The sequence below is a fragment of the Atractosteus spatula genome, chromosome 23, assembly GCF_055471065.1.
Source record: "Atractosteus spatula isolate fAtrSpa1 chromosome 23, fAtrSpa1.hap1, whole genome shotgun sequence".
NCBI classification, from domain to species: Eukaryota; Metazoa; Chordata; class Actinopteri; order Semionotiformes; family Lepisosteidae; genus Atractosteus; species Atractosteus spatula.
Genome location: NC_142728.1, coordinates 17,516,310 through 17,540,830, shown reverse-complemented (window position 1 = coordinate 17,540,830; position 24,521 = coordinate 17,516,310). Strand labels below are relative to the sequence as shown.

General features: G+C 54.7%; 3 protein-coding genes across 7 annotated transcripts; 2 read left to right on the top strand and 1 right to left on the bottom strand.

Moving 5' to 3' along the window:
* Positions 1-273: 273 nt before the first annotated feature.
* Positions 274-8,051, bottom strand: alad (aminolevulinate dehydratase). 2 transcript variants are annotated; one of them, XM_088940542.1, is made up of 12 exons: positions 7,982-8,051; positions 5,196-5,328; positions 4,254-4,304; positions 3,536-3,632; positions 3,056-3,191; positions 2,565-2,648; positions 2,362-2,450; positions 1,977-2,032; positions 1,798-1,885; positions 1,319-1,405; positions 819-948; positions 274-660 (listed from the first exon to the last, which is right to left on the bottom strand). In XM_088940542.1, exons 2-12 carry the CDS (start codon positions 5,309-5,311, stop codon positions 599-601), a joined length of 996 nt encoding a protein of 331 aa, XP_088796668.1. In that variant the 5' UTR covers positions 5,312-5,328; positions 7,982-8,051; the 3' UTR covers positions 274-598. The 2 variants fall into 2 exon arrangements, with proteins under 2 accessions (XP_088796668.1, XP_088796669.1); XM_088940543.1 differs by having other exon boundaries at positions 7,972-7,991.
* Positions 8,052-8,114: 63 nt separating this feature from the next.
* Positions 8,115-11,228, top strand: tmem203 (transmembrane protein 203). Of its 4 annotated transcripts, none has more exons than XM_088940754.1 (2): positions 8,115-8,273; positions 9,772-11,228. In XM_088940754.1, the coding sequence occupies exon 2, from the start codon at positions 9,949-9,951 to the stop codon at positions 10,363-10,365; it is 417 nt and encodes a 138-aa protein (XP_088796880.1). In that variant the 5' UTR covers positions 8,115-8,273; positions 9,772-9,948; the 3' UTR covers positions 10,366-11,228. The 4 variants fall into 4 exon arrangements, with proteins under 4 accessions (XP_088796880.1, XP_088796879.1, XP_088796882.1 ...); XM_088940753.1 differs by lacking the exon at positions 8,115-8,273 and adding an exon at positions 8,362-8,478; XM_088940756.1 differs by lacking the exon at positions 8,115-8,273 and adding an exon at positions 8,434-8,931.
* Positions 11,229-13,492: 2,264 nt separating this feature from the next.
* On the top strand, positions 13,493-23,461 carry tprn (taperin). The gene is made up of 4 exons (XM_088940511.1): positions 13,493-15,552; positions 19,975-20,182; positions 20,536-20,663; positions 20,781-23,461. The coding sequence occupies exons 1-4, from the start codon at positions 13,678-13,680 to the stop codon at positions 20,841-20,843; spliced, it is 2,274 nt and encodes a 757-aa protein (XP_088796637.1). The 5' UTR covers positions 13,493-13,677; the 3' UTR covers positions 20,844-23,461.
* The last annotated feature ends 1,060 nt before the right edge of the window (positions 23,462-24,521 follow it).

The following is a 24,521-nucleotide window of genomic DNA, read 5'->3' as shown; positions in this document are numbered from 1 at the left end:
GCCTGTGTGATCTGTTACTCAGTCTGTCTCCGGGACTGTTACTGGCCTCAGGAAGCTGGCTGTGAAAAAGCCCAAAGCTCACTCTTAAAATACTCAAATAAACAAAGAGAAAGAAAACAAAACAACTGTTCTAAGTTATGACATTGATGGAAGAGGTGAAAGGCAGAGTCTGGAGCTCTATTGAGTCCCTCCCTGGTGCCCCTCCAGGGCTGAGACCCCAATGGCTCTCACCTGCAGCTCCCTGAGGAGAATGAAGAACAGAGACTCAGCCTCTCAGACAAGCTCTGATTTTATTTCTGACATTCAAGGCACCACTGCAGTTTGGATCCATGTCCATTTAGCACACAGCCTCTGACATGACACACACATGACTCAAGCCACACTAGGCAGGGGTGCAGCTGGGGGGAGTTGCTATTCTGCAGCTAACAAGACAGGGAGTTAGTTTCTACAGTTGATTGTCCGGATGCTAGTGTTAATCTCAGGAAGGATTCCTCCCGCTGGTCCCCACCCATGGAGGTTGCCCAGCCCGGTGTCCGGAGACGTGTCTGTCCCTCTGTCGCCAGGGAAGAGCAGAGGAGCAGGGCAGCCTGCCAGCGGGTCACATCTCCTTCAGCCAGCTGAGCAGCTGGGGGGTGTAGTAGGTGATGATGATGTCGGCACCTGGGGGGCAGAGAGGTCAGTGGTGGTGGTGCAGTGCAAGTGCAGGCCTGCTGCTGCTGGGCTGTGGCTGTAAGTGTGTGTGTGTGTGTGTGTGTGTGTGTGTGTGTGTGTGTGGAGAAACAGTGACAGAACGAGTTCTGCTCCTGCGCGGCCCTCACCTGCTCTACGGAAGGCTGTCATGGCCTCCAGGACAGCAGCGCGCAGCTCGAAGGCGCCAGCCTGGGCTCCATGCCACAGCATGGCAAACTCTCCCGACACGTGGTACACTGCCAGGGGATGGGTCGCGTGCTGACAGGGAGAGGTACAGTAAGAACCAAGGAGCCCCTGATCTTCGTGTGAAGGCAGAACAGGCAACAGTTCCACACCGCTGCAATGTGAGGTGATCCATCCCATGTTTACCAGCTGCAGGCTCCTGCGAGTCAGCACCTGGTGTGGAACAGCTCCTGCTTTGTTGCCTTGTTAAGGTCATGGGCTCTCCAAATAATACTGCGAACACCTGCTGTCCCACTTCATCAGCAACACCTGTACAAGAGCCTGCAACTGCTAAACTCTGGAATGGATCAGTCTGCTGCGGACAAGGAGCCTCACAGACCGTCCTAACAAAGGCAGGTTTGTGCTCAGGATGTTTATCACCCAGCTAGACAGCTGGCAGACTGACCTTGTCTTTGACCTCTCGTATAATGTCCAGATACGGCAGCCCTGGCTTCACCATAAGCACATCAGCCCCCTCCCTCACATCCCGGTCCTGCAAGACAAACAGTGCCCCCTGCTGGTCAGTGCTGTCCTCAGACATCAGGAACACAGGGAAGCTACAGGACAGATAAGTAGTAAAACTTATTTTATACAGCGGCTTTATCTTAAAGCATTTTTCAGAAAGTGTAAAAACCCATAAAGACAAAAGAAAACAGTTACAAGGATATAAATTGTCAAACAGATGCGCCAAGGGAAGGTGGCACTCTGATATTAATGGGAATGGAATTCCAGAGCTCTGGGGTGCAGCAGGAGAAGGCCCCGTCACTCCCAGAGTGCAGACCAGCCTGGGGGACACCCCGAAGACCGGTGTCAGAGGAACGACACAGTAATCAGGTACTGCGCTGCCCCCTGCTGCCACATGTCGCCACGAGGGCACAAACTCACCACAGCACGCAGTGCCAGGCCACGCGCCCCAGGAGGAAGCTGGTAACACCGCCGGTCCCCAAACGCAGGCTTGGACTGGGCAGCGTCCCTGAGGACAGACAGGCTCGTTAGGAAGACAGCGGCCCAGCCGAGACGAGACTGGGCAGGATGCTGCAGTGAGAACCACTCGCTGTGCTTACCTGAAGGGGCCGTAGTAGCAGGAGGCGAACTTGGCGCTGTAGCTCATCACTGATACCTGGAAGCGAGAGGAGGCAGGAAACAGAGCAGATCAGGGCTCCGACTGTCCGGTCAGTTGCTCCTGCTACCGGAGAGTCAAACTTTTGGCCCGCTAAACAGCAGAATAATTGACTCAAAATAACCAGCACGGTCCTTGATTTGCTGCTACTTAAACGCTTCCACCCCTGCAGCACGATGCTGAATGCCCAGGCAGCTGTCCAGCCTGAGGAATCAGCTGGGCTCTTCCCTGTTGACCAGGGATGGACATAAGCAGGTTAAATGCCTGGTCCTTCTGAAGTCCCCTTGTTGCCAAGACCTCTGAGATATTTGGTGAGCTGCTGGCCTCACCTTGTTCCCCAGGGCGTGGGAGACGAGGGCCTGCTTGATCGCCCCAATGCGTCCGTCCATCATGTCCGAGGGAGCGATGATGTGGCAGCCTGAGGAGGGGAGGACAGACGTCGGTCAGGAGCGCAGGGAGCCCTGCAGTAGCACTGCACTACAGCGACTCAGCAGTGGGGTCAGTGTGGGAGCGCTCTGGGGTCTCTGCTCACCAGCCTTGGCGTACGCGAGGGCCACCTCTGCCAGCCGCTGGCAGCTCGCCTCGTTGTCAAGGGAGCCGTCTTCCCGCAGGATCCCTGCAGAGGAGAGAACCGCAGGACAAGGGCATCACGGAGACAGCAGGCATACACAAGTAAGAGAGCGCTCTCACCACAGGCTGTGACAGAGACACGCAAAAACCTCTTTAGGGTTTAGGTATCGGAGAAATCCCCCCTCAATATCCAATCAAATCCCAGAATTCCCACAATTGCCAGAATCAGGACAGCTTCCAAACCTATTGTCCCGAAGGAGAGATGAGCTTCTCACTATTTTTATTGTTAGAAACGTTTGTAAGTCTCTTGCAAATTGTGATTGCCTTGGCAACACTGTCATGCATCAGTCATGCCAATAAAGCACTTTGAATGTGAAATCTGAATGGCTCTCTCGGGCATACTGACGCTGCCACAGACGGGCACACCAGCTCTGCACGGGCAGTGCCACTCACCACAGTGCCCATGAGAGGTGTAGGGGCACAGGCAGACATCGCAGGCCAGCAGCAGGTCTGGAAAGGTGGAGCGTAGTTTGCTCAAGGCCACAACCACAGGCGTGTCCCCGGAGTCTGCACCAGAGGCACGCTCATCCTGCAGAGCGGAAAAGGGTCACTGGGGCTGGGGGCTGGGCATGAGGCTGATAAGGCAATAATGGATCAATGGCATCCATGAACACTGCATATAGTGCTTCCACATGTGAGCTGACTGCAATGACTAACAATAGGAGGCATTTCTCTTTCCACAGACAGAGCCTTATTTTGTCAGAAAGAGAGAAGTTTCCAGGGCAGTAAAATCAAGGAGGCTGAAAGAAAAGCTGTTTAAGAAGATAGTTAAAAACCTATATTTGAGCATTTCCTAAAAACCTGTTGTAACTATTATAGAAAAAGCCTGTTGTAACTGTGTCATACATTCAATCACGGCACCTCTGGGCCCACCTTGGGAATCTTGGCTGGAACTCCAAAGAGGAGAACACACTTCAGGCCATTGTCCACCAGGGGGCGCAGCATAGCCTCTAGCTTGTTCACCCCATATCTGTGCACATGGAGAAAAAGGATTGTAAACAGTCATTTGACAGAACTGACCAGAGCTCTCACGCATCCTGGAAAATCTGGAAAAACTGTAAAATTTGTTTGCAGAACTGGGAAAGTCACATTTGCATCTGAGATTCAGCAGCTCCAACTCTTAAGTCACAGAAAGTAGCACAACAGTTCTCTTCTGAAAAGCTGCGGGTGTTTCTGCACATGGCTTTAAACTGGAGTCCATGCTTCACCTGCTACTACAGCGAACCCACACTGAGCTGTGAGCAACCAGGAAACAGATAATTCATCACAAAGCGTCATTACTGCAGTGCAACTGATAGGCAAGTCGCCCTCCTGCTGCTGACTCTGTGGGCTGGGAGATCAGGACTGTGGCAGCAACAGCCTGACAGCTCTGCCCATTATCTGTGACCCCACCCAGGACCCGTCCCTTTATCTCAGGCAGCAGTCCAGCTCCCCCCACCGTCGGCCCCTGTCCCCAGCTGCTGTAGGGGCGTCCCGGGCTGGCCCTGTGCATGTGGGGCTCAGCCAGTACAACACTACACAGCACACCCAAGACCAGGGGCTGCAGTCAATGGGAGAGGAGAGAGGAGTGAAGAGACAGGAGCTGCAGTACCTGGCCTGTCCCGGCAAACTAGTGATGGGCTCCACAGCGTCAGGGCTGTCCCTGCAGGGAGAGGAGAGGACATCAGTGCAGTTGTGTCCAACACATGCACAGACGTGAGGAAACAGGCTAGGGACAAGCACGTGGTCAGACAGACACATGGACAGACACACGGACAAGCACATGGTCAGACAGACACACAGACAAGAACGTGGTCAGACAGACACACGGACAGACACACAGACAAGCACGTGGTCAGACAGACACACGGACAGACACACAGACAAGCACATGGTCAGACAGACACATGGACAGACACACAGACAAGCACGTGGTCAGACAGACACACGGACAGACACACAGACAAGCACGTGGTCAGACAGACACACGGACAGACACACAGACAAGCACGTGGTCAGACAGACACACAGACAAGCACGTGGTCAGACAGACACACGGACAGACACACGGACAAGCACGTGGTCAGACAGACACACGGACAGACACACAGACAAGCACGTGGTCAGACAGACACACGGACAGACACACAGACAAGCACGTGGTCAGACAGACACACAGACAAGCACGTGGTCAGACAGACACACGGACAGACACACGGACAAGCACGTGGTCAGACAGACACACGGACAGACACACAGACAAGCACGTGGTCAGACAGACACACAGACAGACACACAGACAAGCACGTGGTCAGACAGACACACAGACAGACACACAGACAAGCACGTGGTCAGACAGACACACAGACAGACACACAGACAAGCACGTGGTCAGACAGACACATGGACAGACAGACAGACAAGCACGTGGTCAGACAGACACACAGACAAGCACGTGGTCAGACTGACACATGGACAGACACACAGCAAGCCTCACTCCCCACAGTCAGCACCACAGACACACTCCTCGCAGTCAGACAGACGGAGAGCATACGTGATGAAGATGGGGTAGATGAGGTTGCTGGGGTGCAGATCGGTGGCACATGTCTGCCAGCAGCGCAGCGTGGGGTGGAAATACCCGCTGTGCAGGAGGGAGTCAGCTGTCTGCATGGCAGGAGGGCTCGGAGCTGCCGGAGAAAGAGAAGCGCGCTGAGAGCGAGGGACTCAGCAGAGCGTGAGCGAGGCCTGCAGAGGGGGCGGTCAGGGAGGCTCCGCAGGCACAAGGAGCACTTGTTCACGGGATCGGATCGCTCTCACATGACCTCCGCTGCAACCCCCTCACTCACTCTCACGCACACACTCTGACCCGTATTCCCTCCAGCCCTGGGAGAGTCAGACTCTACAGTCCTGTATTCCCTCCAGCCCTGGGAGAGAGAGACTCTACAGTCCTGTATTCCCTCCAGCCCTGGGAGAGTCAGACTCTACAGTCCTGTATTCCCTCCAGCCCTGGGAGAGTCAGACTCTACAGTCCTGTATTCCCTCCAGCCCTGGGAGAGAGAGACTCTACAGTCCTGTATTCCCTCCAGCCCTGGGAGAGTCAGACTCTACAGTCCTGTATTCCCTCCAGCCCTGGGAGAGAGACTCTACAGTCCTGTATTCCCTCCAGCCCTGGGAGAGTCAGACTCTACAGTCCTGTATTCCCTCCAGCCCTGGGAGAGAGACTCTACAGTCCTGCATTCCCTCCAGCCCTGGGAGAGTCAGACTCTACAGTCCTGCATTCCCTCCAGCCCTGGGAGAGAGAGACTCTACAGTCCTGCATTCCCTCCAGCCCTGGGAGAGAGAGACTCTACAGTCCTGCATTCCCTCCAGCCCTGGGAGAGAGACTCTACAGTCCTGTATTCCCTCCAGCCCTGGGAGAGAGACTCTACAGTCTTGTATTCCCTCCAGCCCTGGGAGAGAGAGACTCTACAGTCCTGTATTCCCTCCAGCCCTGGGAGAGTCAGACTCTACAGTCCTGTATTCCCTCCAGCCCTGGGAGAGAGAGACTCTACAGTCCTGTATTCCCTCCAGCCCTGGGAGAGTCAGACTCTACAGTCCTGCATTCCCTCCAGCCCTGGGAGAGAGAGACTCTACAGTCCTGCATTCCCTCCAGCCCTGGGAGAGAGAGACTCTACAGTCCTGCATTCCCTCCAGCCCTGGGAGAGAGACTCTACAGTCCTGTATTCCCTCCAGCCCTGGGAGAGAGGGACTCTACAGTCCTGTATTCCCTCCAGCCCTGGGAGAGAGACTCTACAGTCCTGTATTCCCTCCAGCCCTGGGAGAGTCAGACTCTACAGTCCTGTATTCCCTCCAGCCCTGGGAGAGAGACTCTACAGTCCTGTATTCCCTCCAGCCCTGGGAGAGAGAGACTCTACAGTCCTGTATTCCCTCCAGCCCTGGGAGAGAGAGACTCTACAGTCCTGTATTCCCTCCAGCCCTGGGAGAGAGAGACTCTACAGTCCTGCATTCCCTCCAGCCCTGGGAGAGAGAGACTCTACAGTCCTGTATTCCCTCCAGCCCTGGGAGAGAGAGACTCTACAGTCCTGTATTCCCTCCAGCCCTGGGAGAGAGAGACTCTACAGTCCTGTATTCCCTCCAGCCCTGGGAGAGAGACTCTACAGTCCTGTATTCCCTCCAGCCCAGCCCCTGTGAGTGGGAGGCCTGTCTCTGTCCCTGACGGACACTGGCACTGAGAGCTGGGTGCCCCTGGCTCTGAGGCGTGTGTGCAGGACTCCAGACAGCGCCGCGCCACTCACAGCGTCCCGGTTTCACAGCCCCGACCCCTGAGACAGCAGCACGGAAGAGCCGCTCTCTGCTGCCTTCACTCCTCTTCTTTTATATTTTTTACATTGATTTTTCCTAACGAGATGAAACCATGACAGTGTCACACAACTGACTCCGTCCTCAAGGACGCTGGTTCAACAACTACGGCGATAACTGTAAGAGGAGATTTGCATATTTTTGCAAAGTACAGTACCTGCTTTTCAAACCCCCTAACGGACTTCTGTAGCATAACTGGAGACCGCCAAGAAAATCATGAAATTTCTTTCATTTCCCAGGTGAAAAATAATTACATTTTGAATCGCAATGAAATGGAGATTAATTTGGGAAGTCACATCATGACAAGCAAAACCAGCACGCGGTCAGCAATTATCGATCGTGTAAAACCGATAATGATCGACACAGGCTCTGTGGCGCAGCCGGTCCCGTGTGATGCCCTGCAGGTCCCACCGAGCGGCTGTTCAAGCTGAGCCAGTGAACTCCTGAACCACAACGGGTTCGCAGACCAAACTGGACTGACATGAGTAAGAAGACATAAACTAGCAAAATACAGCGCGCCACACACCGAGCGAAACCCGTTTAATAAAAAAGCGAAGCACGCCAAAGTCCCCTTAAGCATGAGACTAAAAAGAAAAGTTTTCGCCGAAGATGGTTCCCTAAAAAACACTTCCTCATGCTCAGTCACTTAAGGCGGGTACGAGTGTAGGCGCGCTAAGGTCTAGTGGTCTCTCGTCAGAGGGTCTTGTTAAACCTGGCAAATTCAATTACATGAATAAAAAGACGACAGAGCGTCACGCCGAGTTCCCTGAACCTCCAGAAACTGCGGTGCCCAGAAGAACCTGCCAGCGCTGTGCCAGGGCGCCCTGGACATCGCGATGCCCACCAGCAGCCTGAAACCCTATCGCACGTATCATTTATAGTGCTCACAGTCAATCTAGGTGCTCAGCCCCTTAAAACAAAAAGAAACGCAAAACCTACAAAAGATTGAGAACCTACGAGAGAAAACCTACGGGGTCTCACCTTCTAATCGGTGTCTGCGCGGTTTGTCGAGAGAAACTCAGACTGACTCAGTCCGGCCACCGTACATGCGTCACCCCCCCGGGACACGCCCCCCTCATGAGTATTCATATAGCGCGTCTAGAGGAGGGATGTCGCGAAGATGTTTTATTTAAATATTCCATTAACAGTCTCAGAAAAAAACAGTGTCTATTTGAAGAACAAGAATTGTTTCTTCTTATTATTAGAATAGTAAAGGTGGACCAGAGAGGACTCACTCTAACACAGGACGCGAATTTGAAAGCCCCAAGATAAGGTAAACCAGGAACTAAAAGTGAATTATATTCTTCAAGGCAGGGTTCTTTAAACAGGGGAAAAAAGTAGACCCCATTGCATCCTGAAACAAAGACGCATCGAGGTTTTGAATCGTCAGTGTTTTTGTCAACGCCGTCTCGCGTGCTCTCGCGAGACCCGTGCTGGGGAGCTGCGCGAGGAGGCTGCAGCGGAGGAGCGCGCGGAAGGTAAACAGGCGGCCGCGGGTCCGAGGCCGCCTCGCTGTCGGGGCTCTGGGCTCTGGGCTCTGGGCTCTGGGCTCTAACACTGCAGAGTCCGTAGGCTCCGGCTCCGGGGTCGGGGGTGTTAGCAGAGGAAGCAGAACCTGCCGGTCTGGAGGGCGCAGGGAGAGAGGGGTTTGGGCCGAGGGCAGCGGTCAGTGTTGCCCCTGACGGAGGCTCGGGGGTAACGGTTCAGGCAAGAGGGGGCTCCACTCCTGATGCTGGCAGGCGTGAGCGGGTCATGCGTGGCAGTGTCTGAGTCCGACGGAGAGTCTGGGCTCCGCACCCGGGACGCAGGCAGCCTGGTCTGGCCTCGTAGTAACGGCAGGAGTGACGGGCTGGACCTGCAGAACCGCCGCACAGCTCAGGCGTAGAGGTCAACGAGCAGGCGTGAGACACGATGGGCTTCTAGAACAGCAGGTGGCGTCCCAAGCGCTGCGTAGCTCACTGTATGGTATAATGGGACATGTAACGTAACGCCATGAGTAAATACAAGGGGCATAAAGACTTCAGATGTGAATATTATGAAATTATTTCTTTCATTGAAACTAATCAAAGCTAGAGGAGTAAATTCGATGTGAATTGACTAACAAATTATCAGTGCATGCTGGGGATGTGAAGTGCCCCTGGGCCTTGTCCAGTCTGAGACTCTGCTGTCTCCTGGGGAGCTGGGCTCCTTCGCACAGAGATTCCCTGAATCACTGCTGCAGAGCAGGGTCAGAGTACGGGTGAGTGGGGATACCTCAGCCCATCTTGTTCATGTGGTTGGTCAGCGTGCAGTGATGTCTGTCTCCCTGTATGCTTTCTGAGTGGCTTCACAACATTTACAAATGAGGCCATTTGGAAGTAGCGTATTGATGCAAACATCTCATCCAGTCATTTCCAGAAGGAAGCCTGGGTGTTGCCTTCAGTAACACGGCTATGTAGCTTGTTCCATTCTCTATATGTAACCTAATTATAATGTTTTCCCCATATTGGAAATTATAACACTGACATAACCAAAGTCTTTTTAAGTAGCCTCTTCCAGACGCAAGTGCACAATGTCCAAAGGAAAGGTCCAGACCTCACTGGCTTGACTGCCAGGCTGGACTTGTCCCCTTATGATTAGATCTCCATAGTGCCTTACTGTTTCTGGAGGTTTTCAATCCGGTGGTCCAGGTGTGATTGTTTGACTTGTTTTGTGACTGTTCTGACGCTGAAGTGAGAGTGTTTTAGCAGGTGAAGCTGACATTAATCTCTGTCTGTCTCTCTGAACAACAGGTGCTGCTCTGACATCCTTCAGACTCACCGTGGCCACTAAGACCAGGACTCCTGACGCCACAACCTGAGATCCTGTGAGTGTTCAGATCCTAGGACTCACTCCTCCCCCCATGGCTGTGCTTTAGAGGCTGCAGTGTCCAGCGCTGGGCAGTTGGGGTGCGCTGTCGTGCTTCAAGGATGCTGTTTTCCTTGCGTGAGCTGGTGCAGTGGCTGGGTTTCGCCACCTTCGAGCTCTTCCTGCACCTGGCGGCACTGCTCGTCTTCAGCCTGCTGGTGGCGCTGTACGCCGACGGCCTGGCGCCGGGCGTGACCTGGTGGGGCGTCTTCGTGCCGCTGTTTGCTGCCGATGGGCTCAGCACCTACTTCACGGCCATCGTGTCGATCCGGCTGTACCAGGAGGGCGAGCGGCGGCTGGCCGTGCTGCGGCTGCTCTGGGTGCTCACGGTGCTCAGCCTGAAGCTGGTCTGCGAGGTGCTGCTGTGCCAGAAGCTGGCGGAACAGGAACAGGCCCGCGATCTGTGGTTCGGCCTCATCGTCTCCCCCATCTTCATCCTGCTGCAGCTGCTCATGATCCGCGCCTGCCGAGTCAACTGACTGCGCCGGCAGCCCGACTGGCGCCCTCACGGGTAACTGACCGGCAAGCTCCTCGCGGTCAGAGCGCACCCTGGCCGAGGTGCTTGAGGACTGAAGAAGCTCGGTCTCTCCGGATACGTCTCGGGTCTCTGCTGCCAGCTGCGCCCTGCCCTGAGCTCTCCCCCCAGTCCACCCCGTACTGTCTCGGCACACCAACACCTGCTGCCGTCTCGGCTGTGTCGCGCTCCCCGCAGTCAGCAGAAGTCTGACTGGCTCAGAATGGCTCGGGCTCCCGGGCCCGAGGGGCCTTGATCTTCTTGATCGTCTCGCTGGCCTGGATCTGACTGCCTGCAGCAGTCGTCCTGTTCCACACAAGAACAGGGGCTCCCCTCTCTGTGGGGGAAGGTGGGCGATGGTGGTTCCTTGAATGGACTGCACTCTCGGTGTCATTTCATGGCATTAATAAACACATTGAGGAGCCCCTTATCTTTTATATGTAAGTACTGTTGTCTCCTCACCTTTTCAGTGGGCACGCTTGGAAATCGAATTGCCTCAGCCTGCCTGGTTTTAAAGGCATGTGATTCAGTGATGTGCTTGACAGTGCTGGGCTGCTGCGAAGCTCCGATGTGGTGTGGGACGAAGGAGCGGCGCCTTCATTCCCGAGCTCCGCACCCTGCCCTGCTCCCACTCGGATTGCCAGCGTCCGGATCTCCATCCAGCTGCTTTGCTCCAAGCTCTCGAAGAACCAGGGAGCGTCCTGTCCACATGGCAGGAGCAAGAGTCCGTGCACCGTGTGCCCTGCCTGCCTGATCATTTTGTCTGCTGCTGTTTATGTTTTAGTTGTTCTAGCTAGTTTGTAAATAAACCATGAAAAATATAACCTTTATACCCTGTGTGTGTGTGCAGTGCTTACAGATTCAGGCAGTAAAGACGATCGTGTTCTCTTGCAAATACACCTTTTCCCTCCGGTAACTGAGCTCTTCAGCCACCTCCCACCTGAGCAAAGCCTCACTTGGGATTTGAACCCACAGCCTGCCAGTTAGTCTGAAACAGACATTATCTTGGGACACTTTCAGATGCTGAAAGGGAAAAGAGTGATGTATTAATTTGATATTTTGCCATGAAGCAAACAGACATTAGGCTCCACTCCTGTGGGCTGTGTGCTGGTACCTGTTCCCCGGGCTCCCCTGTGACCCTGAATCGGCTGAAGCGCTTAGGAAATGGATGTTGTCCGTCTTGAGCATCTCGGGTGGAGAATCCGACTAGCCTGCATTTCCCTCTTTTACCACCAGGTGGAGCGACTTGGCCATAGAGGTTGAGCCTGAGCCACAGGTTTGGCAGTTTCTATGACGACATGGGTGGTGCTAACAAATAAATCGCTCCCACTGGGGAGTTGGCCGAGAGGCGATAACAGTCCGCCTTTTGTGTTTCGGGTGAATCAGACTTCGGGTGCAGTTATTCTGGGTTCCTGCGTCACGGAAGTGAAGGGGCAAGGTGTTGCTGAGCAATTATTAGACCCTAACATAGTGGCAGATTTACTACGTGGAAGTGAATTCAAAACTGAAAACAGGAGGCACGTCTTTACACAAAGAGCTGTGGGAGTGTGGAACAGGCTATCCAGATATGTTGCTGAAGTTGAAACCCTGAATTCTGTCAAGAGCAAATGAGAGCTTTGAATCGCTTACCGACTAACGGGCTGAACGGCCTTATCACGTTTGTAGCCCTTATGTTAGCGTTACTTCCCTGAGAGAAGCCCCAGCTCACTTACCCATACCATCACGTGTCAGCTGACAGGCGGAATGTTCTGAAAACAAACTTTTATGACTTTCCGATTCCTTCCTTGTACTGCGTGATAGCGAAACAGTTGTAGCATGGATTTCGTCATTACTGCCCTTGCGGGAGCGCGCACGCCAGGGTTAATACCCCAGCCCTGCGGGAGCGCGCACGCCGGGGTTAATTCTCCACTCAGGTGATGAGGTTGGAGCTTTTTCACAGAGCCTGAACTTCGCTCTCATAGAAACCAGATCCGATCTCCAGCACACGTGTGATACTGGAAGCGACAGTGGGACGGTTTTACAGCTTTCGGCGATCTGGCGGCTGTGCTGCTGAGGCGCTTGGAAAAACAGCCCGGCTGGGCGCCCTGTTCGCACAGAAATCACCGCAACACTGCCTGACGGCGGCTTACGACACGGGATGGGTTTAGGTTGTAAATGCACTTTATAATTCAGCTGTCCACGGCCATTACACGATACGATAAATTTCACAAGCCATATTTATGCAGAAATTAAAAACCAGTCACATGTAGATGCTGTTTAATAAATGCCAACTTGAAAGCAATGCTAGGAAGGCTTATCTATCCGTATAAATAAGCTACACTGATAGACGAATGCACAGCATGTTGTGTTAGTGCCTTGTGTCTCGCACCAGCTCTGACACTGAAGTAGAAACCCCCGGGAAATTCCACGGGTCTGCTTTAGTTAAGACACGCTACCGGGGGAGTTCCTGATTCTAAACACGTCGTTTGGCGTGACGGTTTAGCAATAGATTATTAATTTTATTCAAATCTGATATAACTGGCCTTTTCGCATTTTCAGAAGGCACGCACTGCGCGGTCACGTGGAAACGGGATTGCAGCGAGCGAGGCCGGGAATGTATCCAGTATATATCGGGCTTCACCGGTTGTGATTCGGCTGCTCAGTCCTGGCCCGGCTGTGCGTGAAGGACAGGAGAGCCGTGGGGGTGGTGATGGCGATGGGCTTCTGGCAGGTGCAGCATTCACTGCTGCTGGTCCAGAGATCGGGCAGCCTCAGGAATAGGCGATTCAACACAAATAAAACAGTCCGAGAAACAAAAAACCTGTCCTGAGCTTGATTGTCAAACTATGTGTACATACATTTGTATTAAAAAAATAATCATTTATGTTCAGATAAATACACAGGACGGTATTCATCAATGAGTTAATGTTTCAGGCGGGGTGGACTGTGTTTGATTGACAGCTCCCCTTCCCCAGCTCAACAATAGAAGGGGCGTGGTCACGGGGGGGTGCACGCAGGGGGAGGGGCCAGCTGCACCGCGCTAGGCGCACAAGACCCCGGAGGGGGCGCGGCGCGCACGTCACGGGGCGGGCCCTGCGAGTGACGCTGCGGCTGACAGGTGCAGGGGGCGGGGCGGCCGCGGCGAGCAGCCAGACAGGCGCAGGGGGGCGAGAGACGGAGAGCCGGCGGGGGGCGAGCGGATCGTGTTCGGCGCTGCAGGTACAGCGGTAGCGAAGGCGGATTGAAACCTCGGGTCCGGTCCGGTTAAGACCCTCCTTGAGACAGCCTCCTCCCCGCCATGTCAGGCAGCGAAGTGCGGGTCGTGCGCCGAGAGGCCGGCCCGGGCAGCCCGGGGCCCGCGGCGAGGATGCCGGCCTGGAAGCGAGAGATCCTGGAGCGCAGGAAGGCGAAGGGTGGCGGAGCAGGTGCCGGCGAGCCCGGATCCGTGCCCGTCCGGGCCGGCTGCGACCCGCCCGCGGTGGGGAAGGGCGACAGCGGCGAGAAGGAGCCCGGCCCGGGGGCTCGCAAGAACTTCTTCATCGCCTCGGCCAGCCAGCTCTTCGGGAGTCGGCGCAGCATCCCCGCCGGGCCGGAGCTGTCACCGCTGCAGACGAACAAAGGCGCCGCGGCGCACCTCCCGACGGCCGGCGGCACCGGGCGGCCCGAGAGCCTGGTGCTGCAGGACAGCCTGGGCCCGCTGCAGGAGAACCCGTTCATGAAGTTGGAAAAGGAGCGCCGGCGGCGGCTGGACCGCGATAGCACCGCCCGGCCCGGGCAGCACCTGCTGGAGCTGTACGGCAACGTGCCCGGCGTGAAGACCATCCGGGCCGACAACATCATCATCATCGAGTCCGACCCGGAGTACTTCCCGGAGGCGGGCGGGGGCAAAGCCGCCCCCGGGGACCGGCTGCAGCAGAACGGCACGGTGAGCAGCTACAGCTCGCTGAGCGACCTGCTGGACCGCCGGGGCAGCGGCGTGACGGAGATCCGCGCCCGGGAGGTGGTCGTCTACGACTCGGCGCTGAGCCGGAGCGAGGAGAACCTGAGCACGCTGGGCCGGGCCGGCCCGGAGGAGGCCGGCTGGGAGGCGGGGCTGGCCCCGGGCCGGGTGAGCCGCATGCTGCAAAAGTTCGACCGCAACTACGGCAAGCTGCAGCCCAAATCCCGCAGCACGGAGAACTTGCTCCTGGACCCGGAGCCCCGAGCCCGGCCAGACCCGTTGCCAAAGACGCCTGCGCCCCCCTGCCCCCCGCCCGCTGCAGTCTTCCAGAGCCCCAAGTCTTCCAAGCCAGAGGGCGGGGGGACCCCAGCGCCCCCGCCGGCGGAGCCGCATCCTCCAGTGTCTTCCTGCCGCCGGCACTCCGTGGGCGAGAGGGGGGAGGCCGGCGGGGGCCCGGAGGGGGCCGCCACAAGTTCAACGGTGCCAAGCGCCCCGGAGAAGGGGCCGGGGGCGGAGAGCCACAGTGCCAGTGCAGCCCCCGCCCGGCAGGGGGCACTGTCCCCCACCTTCGAGATCCGGCCCTCCCCACCGCCCGACCTGTCCGCGCTGCCGGCCGGCGACGCTCAGGCGCGGGCCCTGGCCAACCTCCGCCTGCAGTCGCGCAACTCCTTCACCGTCATCCCGCGGCGCCGGGCAGCGCCCGCGCAGGAGCCGGAGCCTGCACCCGTGCCAAGAGCCCCCGTGGCCCCCGCGGCCCCTGCGGCCCCCGCTCCTGTCCCACTCCCCTCCCCGCCGCAGGAGGCGGGGGCAGATGCCAGGGGAGGCCCTGCGGAGCCCCCCAAGCGTGAATCGGGGTCCCCCCCGCCCCCGGCGGCGCGGCGCCCCCCGTCCCCTCCCCCGGCGGACCCCTGTCCCGAGGACCCCTGCGCGGACAGGCTGCCCGTCACCAACATCGACGACGTCGTGGCGTCGGAGGAGGAGGAGCCCCCCGCGCTGTGGCGCCGCTCCGGCAACACCTTCACCGTGGTGCCGCGGCGCACGCCGGAGCCCCCGGGGGCCCCCCCCGCGCCCCAGCCCTCGGCTGCGCCGCCCCAGGGGCCCCAGGCGCCCTACGCCCAGCTGGGCGCGCTGCTGAAGAAGCGCTACCCCGCGGTGGAGGAGATCGAGGTGATCGGGGGCTACCTGTCCCTGGGGCGCTCCTGCCTGTCCAAGACCGGCTCCACGCGCAAGAAGGTAAGAGGGCAGGTCTGCGGGCCTGATCAGAACCGCCCGCGCTGCTGCGGGAGCTGTGGGTCTGCTCTCTGCAGGCGAGAGGTCCGGCTGGAGAGGCGCTTGCTGTGCAGACGGTGCCACAGTCTTCCTCTAGCTGCTGTGGGGGTTTCCCTGACTGACGGAGGGGATTCTGTGTGTTTTCGGCAGCCTCTGGCCTGTTGAGGGAGACTCGGGGGGCTGGGGGTCTGACTGCTGCGCTGTGTGCAGACCTGTCAGTCAGGAAAGCCCGTGTGTGGCCCCAGGAGGCCCCGGCAGGGAAGTTTGACCAGCACGACGCCCCACCGCACTGCGAGCGCGAGACTGTCAGGACTAGCTGCAGCCTCTGTGTGTTCTACTGGAGCTCTTTAACCTGCCAGCGCAGGTCCATGGGCTGTGTCGGGACATCAGACCTGCTCACCCCAATCCTGGGTTCACTGATGACTGGACTGACGCACCTGAGCACCTCTGGGAGCAGCTTGACTGTGCTATTGCTGTCCACGTGCCCGTCTTCCCCATTACCTTCCTGTCTCCAAGCCTGGCTTGTCAGTCTGGGTAAAGTTAGGGGCACCACTCAGTGTGTCTGGGGGCGATGGGCGATGGCCGAGGTCAGGGCAGACCAGAATTCAGGCAACGAACGCTGTCACCCCCTCTGTGTCTCTGCACGCTCTCTCTTCCCGAGTCGGGGCAGGAGGGAGAGCGCAGTGTGCGCGTGCAGCTTGCTCCCACCCCTGGGTGAACCCTGCCCCCTCGTTCGCACTTTATTGCACCTCTGCCATCACTGCACTGGGAGGGTGTCAGGGCCTCTCTTACCCGTCATCACTTCCTTTGCTCTCTGCGCCTAATGATTAACCAGCCTCACAGGTTCGTTAGCTGGCCCTTGTGCAAAACCGAAACATTTAGAGGCAGAAGAGGCGCAAGTGATTGTCGGCCCAGCTGGGGTCCTCTTGCAGAGCTGCAGTGGTGTGGCTGTGCGACAGCAGGTCTGCTCGCACACACAGACAGCCTGGACGTGCTCAGCCTGCTCTGCAGCGGCAGCCGTGTGTGTTACACATTAAACCAGAGTTCCTCTCATCCTTCATTCACACGTTTGTGCTGCAGCCAGCACGAAGTCCATTATCAGAAGGGTCAATATAACAATAAAGGAGCTGGAAACGTCAAAGTACTGGAGTGGCCTCGTGTAGCCCTGCTCTACACCAGCTGTGTGAGAGTGCCAGTTAGAAGGTCAGTCAGCTGGAAGAGGAGGATCAGGATGTTGTAAACGTAAAGCAGAACATCTTTTAAATGTTGTAAAAGAGCAGGAGAGATGAAATACAGATGCCACACGCTCACCTGGGCTGCAGCCAGAGGCCCAGAGCATGGATCCCTGTGCTAGTGGCTGTGTTTATCTGGGACAGGAGCAGACAGACAGCCTTCTGCCTGTCAGTCATTCTGTGTGGTTTGGCTGTGGAGTCTGCAGTTTACTGTAGTGACTGCTCTTCAGGTTTGAGCACGGGGAGCAGAGCACCGTCAGACCTGCCTTGATGTGCAGCAGAGAGGAGCTCAGTTTCTTTTGGAAGTGTGCATCTCTGCAGCTCTGACACTGGGGACTGTCTATTAATAATCTAGAGTGAGACGTTATTTTCTGATGACTTTATCTCGCTGAGTGTGTATTTGTCTCAGAATGTCCGTATTTGGACACTGAGGCCTGCGTGTCAGTATCTCTGTGCTTGTGCTCATGCAGTTCCAGTCTCTCTGTCGGTCTGTGGTCTGTGGTCAGTGCTCTGCTTGCAGACTGAGCTGATGGTAAGACGTTGCAGCTCGACAGCCCTTCCCTGTCTCCCGTCTCCCTCTCGCTCTCCCGCTGCCTGTCCTGAAGCTGCAGCAGTGTTCCTCCATATCCATGGTGGCTGTCGCTCAGCAACGGGGAGCTCCAGCCATTCTGTCCCGCCATCAGCATTCCTGGGAGCCTGTGCTATGGGCAGAGAGGCTGGTGCTGGCACTGCGCCAGGCTCCGCCGGCCTGCTCCAGCAGTCCTGTGGCTGAGTCACTCCTCCCCGCGTGCGGGAGTCAGGAATCAGGGAGTGCAGGGTGTGTGTCAGCAGTGACGTGACTCTTGCACGTATCGAGACTGAGGAACCAAAACCGGCTACTTCCTCTGCTGTTGACGCCTGTGTGTGTCAGCGTCCGTGACTCTGTGCTGCAGACTGAGGTCTTCCACGAGCACAGTGAGCAGATTAGCGCTAATCGGTCGTCTCTGCTGCACCTAAACAAGCTGGACAGGCAGGACGTCCCTGGCGCTGCCCGTGACAGAGCATGACGGGCTGGCGGCTCTGTTGTCACACCAGGAAGTAACAGGCAGGGTTTGCTGGAGACTTTCGTGGGGCTGCGTGCTGGTGTTGTAGGACATGGATTCTCAGTAGGTTTGCCTGGAGAGAGTTAGGGGATTTTTTTTGGAAGGGCTAATTTCCTAATGGCTCTTTGTTTTCCAGTGATGCAGTCAAGGAAAATGAATATTTTAATCAAAGTGAGTTTTGCATTTGGTTAGGAGCAAAAAATGAGACCAAAGCCACAGCTGTAAAAATAGAAATAACTCCTCCCCCCACGTCTTGCTCGGTGTCTTCACGGCGAAGTGCTGACTGACTGGTTTCTTCACAGTAATATGCTGAGTAACCGCTATGGCAGTTTGGCCTCTGTCCTTTCGGTCAGGTTCAGTCTAGCCCCCTGTCTCAGAAGCCCTCTGTCAGTCCTGGTTGATCTTTTATCAGGGTGATTGCTTGGGGTGACTTTTCTGCTGTAACACGACAAGCAGGTTTGCTGGTGATGTCAGGGGTTAGAGGTCGTCCGTATCTGTGCGAGCTGTGACCCCTATTTAACATCCTCCTTTCTGTTTGCAGTGAAATCACTTAAGTCCAAGTAGGAAATATTTGCAAGCCGAATTCCTCTGTTGGTTAAATTTCTTATACCATAGTGTAGCAACACTGCTAGCAATAAGCTACAAAGGGCTGAAAGAAGTCACACTGCTAGCAGTTAATTGTGAGCAGATATTAGCAGGATGATTTCAATTGATGAGTTTGTGTAGAAAAACCCTAATAAACAAAGTACCTCTTCAGTGTGATTCTGATAGTTTCTCTCCTCCTCCTGGACCAGCAGGAGCAGAATGGCAGCTGAGTGCTCTAGGTGGCGCTACACTGCGGTGGGGCTCCCTCTGAATAAAAGGAGAGAGAGAAGCAGGAGAGGCTGTGGCAGGTTCACAGCGTTCAGTTCGCAGTCTGTCGTCTGTGCTTTGTCAGTCTGGAGTCAAAGTGAAACGGTTCCAGGAAGACAACAGAGGCTTGAATTTCCCTGCTGGTTTGTTCCTGGTGCTGCTGATGACACTGAGTTTCACTTCTGCTTTTACCAGCTCTGGGGCTGTTACAACAGTCCTGGTACAATAGGAGCTACAGTCCTGTTACAATAGGAGCTACAGTCCCAGTACAGTAGAACAGTCTGTTACAATAGGAGCTACAGTCCCAGTAAAGTGGAATATATACTAAGATTTCAGTAAGATGTATAAATATTCTGTAAAGTGATAAAAACTTTTCTATATAGACGCAGAGCTGATGGACTGAACAGAAGCTGTTTCAGAGTCGGGGTGTGGACAGGAAGCTGGTAAATTTAGAAGAAGCTAAAAATGCTGCTGTGTGCGGATGTCCGCAGAGTGAGAGCAGGAGCTCTTTCTCTCTCGTCTCGAGCCCCGGCCTTGTGACTGGGGATTAGAGGCGATTAGTGACGGGGAGCGGGGGGTGCAGAGGAAGAGAGGGGACGAGGTGCCGGAGCGTCGGCAGGAGTGACCTGGTTCTTGCCTGCTGTCTGCCAGGCCACACGCGGCCTGGCCCACACTGGGCACATGCTTCCCGACTGGAAAGTGGACAGGAGAGCTCGAGTCTCTGCCACCTCACCGCCAGACACAGCCGCTTAGCTGGCTGCAGAACGGGCAACAGAGTGGAGGTGGATTCCCATCATGCATTGCGCTGCCTACAAAACAAGACAATTTTCTTTCTCTAAACGCTTTTCTGGGGCCTCAGCGCTGGGGCCCTGGATCAATTCTGGCTCCTCGATCTGTCTGTGTGGAGTTTGCACGTTTTCCCTGTGTTTGTGTGGGTTTCCTCCAGAGTGGGCCCGTGTGCGTGTGAGTGTGCAGGGTGTCCTCTCCGCTCTGCGCCTGTCGCTTGCAGGGATGAGCTTCAGCTCCGCCGCAGCCCTGAACTGGGAGAAAGGTTAGAAACTGGCCGGGTGGACGGGTGTATTAATCCTGCGACCACTGCTTGCGTCCCTTGAATCAGACGAAGGGGTTTGAAAAGTGGATGGGTGGATTTATTAAGATTGTAAGCTTTTGTTTACAAGTCATAACAATCCGTTGTTGATCTTTCCTCCTCTGTCTGGCAGTTGAAGATCTCGTTCAACGAGTCCAGTCTGCAGAGCACGTTTGAGTACCCGTCGGAGAGCAGCGTGTGGGAGAGTGCGGAGGAGGAGGACAGGGAGGGGGAGGACAAGGACAGGGAGGAAGGAGAGGAAGACAGCGGCAGTGAGCGGATCTTCATCCCTCGACCCTCCTACACCAGCTCTCCCACCCACTCCCCCAACACCAGCACGGGTGAGAGGAACGAGTGGCTGAGCGGGACAGAGCCAGCACAGTGCAGTTAGGTTTAGAAGTTGGGCAACAGCTCCCTCTGCTGGACATAAAGGGCACTGCAGTCTGAAACAGGCACAGGGGCACTCGCTGCTCGGGAGAATGGGGATGCTAGATGTCAGCGCTGGTCAGGAAGAGGGTAAGACCCAAAAATAGAGACAAGTCACGTATAAAGGCGAGTACTGCCTCTTGATGTCTGGGTTTGTCGAGAGGAACTGATTGATCTTTATATGTTCTTTATACCTTTTTGAGTGATAATGCTTTTATACGAGTTTAATAAATGCGTCTCTGTCTCCCTTCGCCCCCGCCTCTCTCAGATCTGTCCAGTTACACTCCGAAGCACTCGGTGGATTTCAGTGCATGGCAGGAACACAAGCTCGAGGACTCCGTTTCCCCCGGGGACCCTTCCTCACAGCGCGCCGAATTGTCTGCCGAGGGAGTGATGGTGAGCGACTGGGTGGGGGGTGGATTGAGAGAGATCAGCCGTGTTTGAAGGCTTCCTGCTCTCGCTGCGGGTTAAACGCTGACCTTGTTTCCCTCTCCCTCTCTCTTCCTTTCTCAGCTCACGCCAGCCGACAGCTCCTCCCTTTCAGACTTTAGCAGTGAGCCGGCACTGTACTTCTGACCAGGCAGAACCCAACAGAACCAACAAGAACAACTCGGGACCAGCCAGAACCAATCAAACCCAGGCTGGACTGGGCTGATTCGTGTACACACAATCATGGGACCAACTAGAACCAGATAAACCCTTAGAGCCAGATGGAGCTGCACAGAGTCGGGCAGAGAAGAGTCCAGGCCAGACTGGACTTCAGAACCTGGTGGTTTTTAAACCAACCTTTTAGAGCAGCTAAAGACAGACGAGCTACACAGCCATGTGTTCTGCTCCATCAGGACCTGCTGAGAGCAGTCCCATCCAGCTTGGTCTGACCCATTGAAGGGACTGAGACCCACTCAGTCAGCAGAAGCCAGACACCAGCCAGTGTTAGCAGCACTGGTCACGCAGAAGAAATTAACTGGACTGTTCAGGCAAGACTGGAGTGCACCTCCTACACAATACAACTCCAGCACACACCAGAACCAACTGGACTCTGAAACCAGATCCACCGAGAGCCAATTATCATGGAGACCCAGGAATTCGGGGTGTGTGGAGGACAGAACCTACACATTTCTAAAGAAGAAAAAACTAAGAAAATCTGATCGTTTCAAAACGGAAACAGAATGCGTGTCTGCCGGTCTGCCAGCGCAGAAGCCCAGAGCTGTGGTGCGTTCTACCACGCCGTGAGAAGTCCTGCCGTTCCTGTCCTTGTTTTTCCCCAATGGTTGATGGTGTGGTCAGCACCAGCGGGTCAGAACGAACGTTCATTCCCATTTCCAGCCCCTCAGGCTCACCAGCAGTGTCCAGCAGAGGAGGAGCCCCTGTGCTGCCTGGACTCAGGAACTGTCCACTGCAAGAATGAGAAAGGACCCCCGGCTCCGGCCTCTGGTCCGCTCTGTCTGTGGGCATCTTCGGCACGATGGAGACACTCCTTCGCCACACAGCTGCTAACTGTCTCTGTCTTTTCTAAATGATTATTTTGCGAGGATGAGTGGATTCGGCACGGTGGATGGGGGTCTAGAGGTGGGCCAAGGGGGAGATCCTCAGGTCTCTGTTCTGTGCTGCAGATTCCACCATCCGGTTCTTCCGTTTTAAAAGTGCAGCTCCAGCAAGAGACGGCGTGGATGAAGGAAAGAGAATTATTTGTTCTATATGTTCTGGAAATTACGCTGGATGTTTTTTGGAGAAAGAGGACAGGGAGAAAATTCGGTTTTAGAGCAAAAGGCTCCGATAGGCAGCTCCAGAGTGGGAGACTGTTGGAGAACCAAGTGAGAGACTGAGATATAAGGAGAGGATTCAGTTGTGAGAGTGGTTCTCTGGGCTTCGGCTGCTCTGTAACCTATCAATAATGATGATGACTGCATGCCTGGCATCTCTTGTAAAGGATATAGAAGAGCACAATACGTTCTCAATTTCAGCAACAAGATCAGACCTTTCCACTGGAGGGCAGTGTTTCCTCGTTTCCTGTTGTTATGATCATCATCATTAATGGTTCTCTCAGGGGTGGGTAACTCCAGTCCTGGACGTCTGCATTTGTTTCTGCTTTTCATTCCATTTTCCATTCCATCGACTTTAATGACTAAACTGAACTAATTAAGTGGCTATGAAGTCAAATGCAAAGACGTTTTGCAGGTCTAACCAGGTGCTAATTGAGAGGTGACTCTAAAAAGGGCAAGAGCCTGGCGCTGCAGGACAGGAGCTGCCCATCCCTGCCCCGTTTCACTCCGTGCTCAGTGTTGTCTGCATGCCTTCTGTTCTCACGGTGGATTTCCTCCAGCGGCTCATCAGTTACTTGATGTTAAAGGAGCAAGAGGGAACAGATAAGAATTTTTTTTATTTTTTCATTTGCACTGTCATTGCTTTGTTTGCACTTATTGTGGGAGGAGATGCATCCAGCTGGCTGGGGGAGTGGAGAGCTGCTGCATCTGAGCCCCCAGACCACGGCAGTGGGCTTGCAGACAGGGAGGGACTGGGGCTTTTAGAAGAGGCTGGTGAGTATTATTGTCAATGCAGGTTTTTAACTCCAGGATACTACAATTCATAGAGTTTTTAAGTTCTTTCAAATTAAAAACAATTCTCACTTTCCTGCTCCATTCCCAATTTCCTCTAGTTACTGTTCACAGCTCCTGATTAAGCACATTAGTCTCAAGCACTCCTGCTACACGAGCTGCTGTAGCAAACCGAGCGCAGTAGGTTTTCTGTAAGCTCATGCTCGTGTCGGATTAAGAGCAAGCCCCTGTTTTTAATGAGCAATAAGCAGTGGCTGCCTTTATCAACTAGAAACTCTTAGAGGTGTCCTCCCAAGTGAGCAGTGGAGAGTGACAGAAATCACAGGACACAGCCATGTGCCCTGCAGCCCCTTGAGACCAGAGACTGACCCTGCTGCAGACGGGGAGGCTCACTGAGGGCCAGAGGCGTAGCTGCAGCCGGCCAGTCTGTGCCAGAGAGACAGAGCTCTAGCCCACTGTCCACTCTTGCGCCGAGAGAAACTTACCTGTATGTTAAAATAGAAACTGTCATGTCTTATTTCTTTGTATTCTTTTGATCTTTGGCATTGGAAAAAAAAATAATTGTATCATTTCTACCCAAACAACTTAAAAAATGTTCGTCAGACAACACAAATGCAAATAAAAACTAGATTAAACAAATTGTGTTTCTGGAGTCTCTTGATTGCAGTGGGTTTCTGTCTCCTAAGATGGCAGTATAAAAAACCGTCCCTTAGCTACAGCCTGCATGCTTTTCAAAAGTCTCTGTTTACCACACTGTACACGTATGATGGTGCAGTTAAATTATAAGTTTCAACTTGGTGTATTTTTGAGTTTGTTTGTCCTGGGAAAACTGGCACTGGTGTGATTTGACATATTTGTGCATGTGGGAGCCCTGCGATGGACTGGTGGTCCCATCCAGAGTGTACCCTACCTTGTGCCGATAGTATCTAGCTCCCCTGAGACACTGAAGTGGATGATCGGCATATTTTTAAAAAACAAAGGCTGCTGCAGCTTCTGTAGAAGTATTTATTAAAATCTGTATATTTTATTTTAGAAAAGAAATACAAAAGATTGGTGCCTGAAACTCAGAACAGTTTGATTGCAACTACAGATGATCTACAGTCTCTCTGTCAGCACGGAGGCCACAGCAGGGGCATTTCCAGACTCGCGGGAGCCCAGTACGGGCTCTGGTGCTGCAGGGCTCGGCTCTCTCCCCTGGGGGACTGGGTGGTGGCATCAGTGGTCCTTGTGTGCCCCCCGTGGGTCAGCAGCTTTGCCCAGATTCCCTGCCTCCCTCTTCAGCACACTCAGAAGAGTCTGGGAGCTCTCCAGGATCTGGCCATTGCAGAGAGAAGGGGTAAGGAGGAGAGAGGAGTTCTGTTAGCCAAGACAGTTTTCATGAAATGGAAAAGGCAACTCTTCTTTACGTGGAGAGTGTGGAGAACTTTGAGCCTGCCTACTCATCCCTGATATGGGAGTTGATCCCACAGGACCCTTCGGGGAAACAGTTTGATGAGACTCTGTGATGAACTAAGTGAGACAACTGGAATCACCTGAATTGGCTCCTGTCTTTAAAAATATTTCAGATGTTCTCCTAAGATTAAACATGCTGAACCAGCACATACTGAAAAGAGTTTTCTTTTTCCTCAAAAATAAAGCTTGGAAAAGAGCTGGACACAGTGGAGCAATTAAAGAGTAGATGGGGGCTGTCATGCTGAAG

Excerpts from the sequence above, each read along its gene's own strand:
- alad (XM_088940542.1), bottom strand. The coding sequence starts at position 5,311 with ATGCAGACAGCTGACTCCCTCCTGCACAGCGGGTATTTCCACCCCACG. Across the intron at positions 1,406-1,797 it reads GCCTGGCACTGCGTGCTGTG|GACCGGGATGTGAGGGAGGG; the intron begins GTGAGTTTGTGC and ends TTTGTCTTGCAG. Across the intron at positions 949-1,318 it reads TACGAGAGGTCAAAGACAAG|CACGCGACCCATCCCCTGGC; the intron begins GTCAGTCTGCCA and ends TCTCCCTGTCAG.
- tmem203 (XM_088940754.1), top strand. The coding sequence starts at position 9,949 with ATGCTGTTTTCCTTGCGTGAGCTGGTGCAGTGGCTGGGTTTCGCCACC.
- tprn (XM_088940511.1), top strand. The coding sequence starts at position 13,678 with ATGTCAGGCAGCGAAGTGCGGGTCGTGCGCCGAGAGGCCGGCCCGGGC. Across the intron at positions 15,553-19,974 it reads CCGGCTCCACGCGCAAGAAG|TTGAAGATCTCGTTCAACGA; the intron begins GTAAGAGGGCAG and ends TCTGTCTGGCAG. Across the intron at positions 20,183-20,535 it reads CTCCCCCAACACCAGCACGG|ATCTGTCCAGTTACACTCCG; the intron begins GTGAGAGGAACG and ends CGCCTCTCTCAG.